At 30.2% G+C, this 5,778-nt stretch overlaps 1 protein-coding gene across 3 annotated transcripts; it reads right to left on the bottom strand.

The window, feature by feature from the left end:
* Positions 1 to 1,382: 1,382 nt before the first annotated feature.
* On the bottom strand, positions 1,383 to 4,721 carry LOC107901072 (leucine aminopeptidase). 3 transcript variants are annotated; one of them, XM_016826918.2, is made up of 6 exons: positions 4,227 to 4,721; positions 4,027 to 4,075; positions 3,218 to 3,245; positions 2,449 to 2,589; positions 1,896 to 1,980; positions 1,383 to 1,729 (listed from the first exon to the last, which is right to left on the bottom strand). In XM_016826918.2, the coding sequence occupies exons 1-4, from the start codon at positions 4,616 to 4,618 to the stop codon at positions 2,477 to 2,479; spliced, it is 582 nt and encodes a 193-aa protein (XP_016682407.1). In that variant the 5' UTR covers positions 4,619 to 4,721; the 3' UTR covers positions 1,383 to 1,729; positions 1,896 to 1,980; positions 2,449 to 2,476. The 3 variants fall into 3 exon arrangements, 2 of the variants coding, with proteins under 2 accessions (XP_016682407.1, XP_016682406.1); XM_016826917.2 differs by having other exon boundaries at positions 3,185 to 3,245; positions 4,227 to 4,705; XR_005914537.1 differs by lacking the exon at positions 3,218 to 3,245 and having other exon boundaries at positions 4,027 to 4,693.
* Positions 4,722 to 5,778: the final 1,057 nt, after the last annotated feature.

Genomic DNA, 5,778 nt, shown 5'->3' with positions numbered 1-5,778 from the left:
TATGGAGGTGGAGACAGGTTGAAAAGTTTGAAGAGTAGTGGTTTGGATTTCAAAGCAAAGGAAGAAGAGTGTCAGCATCAAAGGGTTTTTAATTTGGTAGGTCAGGATTCCCATTCCTGTACTTGGTCTTGATTACAATTTGTGGAGGTCACACATTTGGTATCATAATCAAGTCAAATCAAGAAAAAAAAGCAATGCTTCTAATATTTTTATTTGTACTTGTTTTATGAACTATTAATTTTTTAAAAAATTACAAAAATGTAATGCTTTTATGGTTTTTATTGAATTATTTATCAATTATTATTTTTAATTCCATATTAAATACAATAAACTCGTGTGAAAATTTATAACTATAATTAGTATTATCATACGCACACATTAAATTATTTAAATTTACTTATTAACTAATTAATTATTAGATTCAAATTTTAATAGATTTCGATGATAATTATTTAAAAGACTTTTGAATTTCAAATTTGTTCACTGGCCTTTAATTAATTGGAACTCATAAATAAGATTAGTTTGATGAAGAAATTTATAATTACGTCTTAATGTAACAATTGTATATTTAGGGATTTGATACTTTCCTTTCATACCTAGTGTACTTTTTTAATTACATTTATTTTTCTTCCTGAAAAGTAGTGGATTTAAGCCGAAAACAATACTGTTTACGTTTATGAATATTGACAAAATATAAGCAATGATAATGAGTTTAAAAATGAGTTATATCCCAGTAAAAACAAAACATTTCGGTCATCATTTAGAAAACAAAATTTATAACATGATAAAAAATTAAATAACACTGCGGATGCCAATATAGGAAAGGAAATTATGTGTTTTTTTCTTTTTTCTTTCCCTATACATCGGCTAGGTCAAAAACACATTTTATTTTTGGACAAAATCCTTTAAATTCAACAATTACAAAGCTTTAAACATATTTTGGAATAATTTTGAATCATCTCTTACGTGTGTTTGGACAAGGAAACACTACACCAAAACAGACTTTTAGCGGTGTTTTTTTAGGCCTAAAAAACGCCGCAAAAAATGCCGCTATTGGCCACGCCGCTAACTTTAGCGGTGTTTATTTAAAAGCCACTAAAGATCATGATCTTCTACCAAAAGCACTGCTAAAGATCACGGCCTTTAGCGGCGCTTTTACCACAAAATGCCGCTAAAGATCATGACCTTTAGCGGCGATTCTATTACAAACGCCGCTAAATCATGACTTTTAAAAAAAATTAATTAAATAATATTTATCTCTATGGTAAATATTATATTATGTTTTATTTTTAAAATTTAAACTTTAAACTATATAATTTTAAGGATAAAAAATATTAATTAAATTAAATTTTCTATTAAAATTTTAACTTTAAAGCTAAATATAAAAATTAATGAATTTAAATTTAGAATTAAAATATTATGTTTAAATAAATGAGCAATCTACCTCACAGCTCATCTGATCTATATTAACTCGGCCAAATATAAAAGAAGCTAAAAAACACGTAATAATTAACAATCATGGTTAAAGAAGCTAGTACACAAGGTAGCTACAAAACCTTGTTTCAATAACACCAAATTCAAGTTCCGACTAAGATAAACAACCATGGAATGCAACATTAAATAACACTCGACTTGAAGAAGTGCTAAGCCTTAGGCTTTTCCAGCTTGAAGAGATAAACCCCAACAGGATAAAAGTTCTGCCCCAACAGCATACCCTTCATCTTCCAACCTGATCCATTTTCCATGAAAGATATTAGATTCATTGACAATAGAAGAGCCATTTACTGAACTAAGCATCATCCCAAATCCCAATATTAGCTTTAATGTGAAATAATCAGATCTCAAGATCAATCAGCAATGATGAGATTCAACTATAAAACATTAAGAAAAAGTACCTTCTTTCTAATTCAGCAATGGTCAACCCGAGTTTGATTACTGAATAAGCTCAGAGAACAAAAATGCAAAGGCACTCAAGCTAACCTGAAAAGGAAGCACAACATTCAACAGTTCAAATTTTGACTCCAAATTGATTTAAAACAAATCCCCAATAAAAGCTACTATTGATTTGGTTAGTTTTGGTTTATGTAAACACCTTTTCTATTTTCTAAAGTAATAAGATCTCGATGGATTTATTTTATTCTTATTTTGAGACTAATTTGCCTCATTTGATCATAATTTCTCGACTAATTTAATGGATAAATCAAATAATTCAATGAGAAAATAAAAGTTAAAGGAAACAAACTCAATAGATGTCAAATATTGCAACAAGAAGAAAAAGGCGAATTATTGAAACAATCTGAAACTCAGATTACTTGCTAAGAATATGAATTTACAGTTTAAATAAAATAAGGGAAAAGAAAAAGCAAGTCTCTAGTTTAAACTTTCTCATTTTCTGATGCATTTCAGCATAACATAAGAGGAAGAGATATCAAGAGAGAGTGAATGAACCTCTTGTTTGCCCTTGCTGAGGGGCTTCTCAAGGATGTTTGAGTATTGCTTTATCTTCCCAACTCCAATCATTGTCCACAGGAAAAAAAAATATTATTTTCTGTTTGGCTGCTAGAAAACTGCAGGTTATAACTCTATACCCTACACATCAAAGTTGGAAACAACAAAACTTTAAACCATGCACCAAATGGAAACAAAACTTCTAGCTAACTTGGATGAGAAAAATTTTGAGACAGAATCTAGTTCATCTTTAGTTAGTACTTTTTAAGCTACCTAATGGTATAAGAGAAAACCTGGTAAATGGTCAATGATGCTCCTTAAGAATATTGACAAACAAACTCCATTCAATAAAATAAAACCAACGAAATTGTAAATATAATGGTTGGTCCAATAATATTAAAAAGATCCATAACCAGCAACATAAAAAACAACTAACAAGCCATTTTCTCATTCTACCAATAAACCACAAAAAATCATTTCTACCAGAAACCATAAAATTGCATGTTTGGTGATGTCAAACTCCTATGGACTCATAATTTTAGAAAAGGTAATATCAAACTTCTTGATTTATATTGTTTCTTTCTGTTTTGTTTACTTGGTATAAAGCAAAAGTATATGGTAATAAGAGACAATCATCTTGGAATAAAGATGAGCAAAGGAATTAAAATAAAATACCAATAGGATATATAAAGGACATAAGAAATTAACGATAAAAAAGGAACATGGAAAACTATGCCTATGTCTATTAACTCAGGAAGGTGGTTCTGACAGGATTTAGCAGAAGTTCTGGGCTTGTCCTGCAAAATATGAAAGAAAAAATATTAGTATGTATAGAAGTGCAGAATACAAGGGTGCAGAACATGAAAGCTTTCATAATTAGATTAGAGAGGTAAATTCTCCACTTTGCTTGTTAGTCAACAACAAATATTCCAATCAAATTATTAAGTTTTGAGGCATCATTCATTACACTTGTCAATTGACCATCAAAATGGAGATAGTATCATATGAATTCCTACTAACATTAATAAACATGCAGATCAGAAGCTTTAAACGCTTGAGATATCAGGTAAAATATAGAAACAAAGACACATTATACCTTCATATTTTACGATATATTAGATAGTAGAATTCAAAATTCACAAGCAAATTGCTATAAATCCTGTTATACCTCCACCCATTGGAAATTGTCTACTTGGTTTGTATTTTATTTTATTTTATTTTATTTTCAAATTTAAAAAGAAGAATTGTTCCACACAAAAATGTGGCAAGAAATTCATCAATGTACAGGAAGTTCAGAGGTTTAAGAAAATTTAGCAAGCCATCCTAGCCACTGTGCTATGGTATTCAGAGAATATGAGATAAAAAATATTGAGCTGTTGGATGGTGCCTCATGAAGTTTTAATTTCCCAGCACTCAAAAATTAGATGGAAATTTTAATAAAGAAAAGATCTGCAAGCAAAGAAAATAATTTAAGTGTAAAAAAAAAGGTAATTCTATCTGTTAAACACTTCACCCCTAAATTGAACTAAGATCAAATCAAAGAATCAATAACCAAAATAGGTTGCATAAAAGTCTTACCGGTGGCATCAACTCTGAAGGCCCTTGGAAAATATACAAACGAGTTGAGCTACGAATAAAAAGAAGAAAAAATTTATCCGAATTTGATATAACTTTTTTCTTCCAAAAGTAAACAAGCAAATAAGAGTGCAACATGGTAAAGGTGAGAGCAATGAAGCACTAAAACTTTTAGAAGTTTAGAAGCTTTTGAAAATCATTACACTGGCATTAGGTATAAACAAAAGGGTGTTTTTTTGTTAAACGTTTGAGGCGGGGATAGCCATTGGAGAGCAGAAGATGAAGGAGAAGTAGAGAAAACGATGAAGAAGGAGTTCAAAACGTCGTCGTCTGGTAGCGAGATGGAAAGCTGGGTTCCTTTGATAGGGTCAGGTGAAGAGGAAAGAGAGAAAGGGAGAGGGGAAAGGGTAATAGGAGAAATGACTTGGTGAATGGAAAGGGAACGGATATCAAAAGAAAGTTGACTGACATGAGGGGATTTGAGGATGAAGAAAGCGACGCCGTAGATAGTGGTGGAAGGGAAGTCTAAGAAATGGGGCGGGCACCACGGCGGAGAAGGGAGTGAGAGGCTGTGGAGTGGCCTTTGGGGTCTCATCAGTCATGGGAGTGCAGAGTGTTTGTTGGAGAGTGGCAATTGAGAAAATATTGTCAGCCATGGGAAATTAGGGATTTCAGGGGGGGGAAAATTTCGGGAAAAATGGCGCCATTTTTAAAAGTTAAATGATTTTTGGGCGTTTTATGTAAAAACACCGCTATTGCTTGCCTTTTGTTGCGTTTTTCAGAAAAATGCCACTAATAAATCTCTATCCAAACTGTGCCATTTTGGGAAATTTGAATATATAGTAACGACGTTTTTTTGTTAAAAACGCCGCTAAATCTCATATATTTTTTTTTTTGTATCTTTCATTTAAATTTTACGTAAATAATTATTAAAATTTTAAGTAATATTGCAAAGTATTTGATACATGTATAAATTTTAGTTTTTTTGTTTCATTTATATTTTTTTATTTTATTTTTTCTTATATTTTGGTCCTATCCAATTTAAAAAATTAATTACCTGTATATATATATCCATATCAAAAATATCAAATGGTTAGGTTTAAATGTTTTAAAATATAAAGTATTAATTAATTGTATCATTTAACAAGTCTCAAATTATAAACCTTAAACCCTAAATTAACCAATCAATCTACATGCATAAAGTGATCATCTATCTATTATATAAACTATATACTCATAATTTCAATATATTAAATTTATTATTATCTATTTTAGAAATATATAAGAACATATTTATTATAAAAATTAATAAAACTAATTAATCTAAACTTAAACTCTAACCTAACCGTTGAAACCCTAAACCCCTAAATCCCCTAACCCCTAAAGCATAACCCCTAACCCCTAAATCCCCTACCCCTGAAGCATAACCCCTAACCCCTAAATCCCCTTAACCCCTAAAGCATAACACCTAACCCCTAAACCTTAAATCCTAAACCCTAAATCCATACCCCGGCCTACTCCTTAAACTCAAAATCATATACTATAGTGATAATTAATTCAATATTTTAAAATTAATAATATCTCTTTTACGATTATATAAGAAATTATTTAATATATAAACTAAAAAAATCAGTAATGTATCCAAAAAACTTTAAAATTAGTTTAAATAATAGTATTTTAATTTTTCCATTTTTAACAAATATTTCAAATTATTTTAAATCCCTGAGCATTAGCGGCACTTCCTTAAAAACGCCA

The sequence above is a fragment of the Gossypium hirsutum genome, chromosome D06, assembly GCF_007990345.1.
Source record: "Gossypium hirsutum isolate 1008001.06 chromosome D06, Gossypium_hirsutum_v2.1, whole genome shotgun sequence".
In the NCBI taxonomy this organism is placed as follows: Eukaryota; Viridiplantae; Streptophyta; class Magnoliopsida; order Malvales; family Malvaceae; genus Gossypium; species Gossypium hirsutum.
Note: the sequence above shows the minus strand (reverse complement) of the source record. Positions and strands in the feature narration are given on the sequence as shown.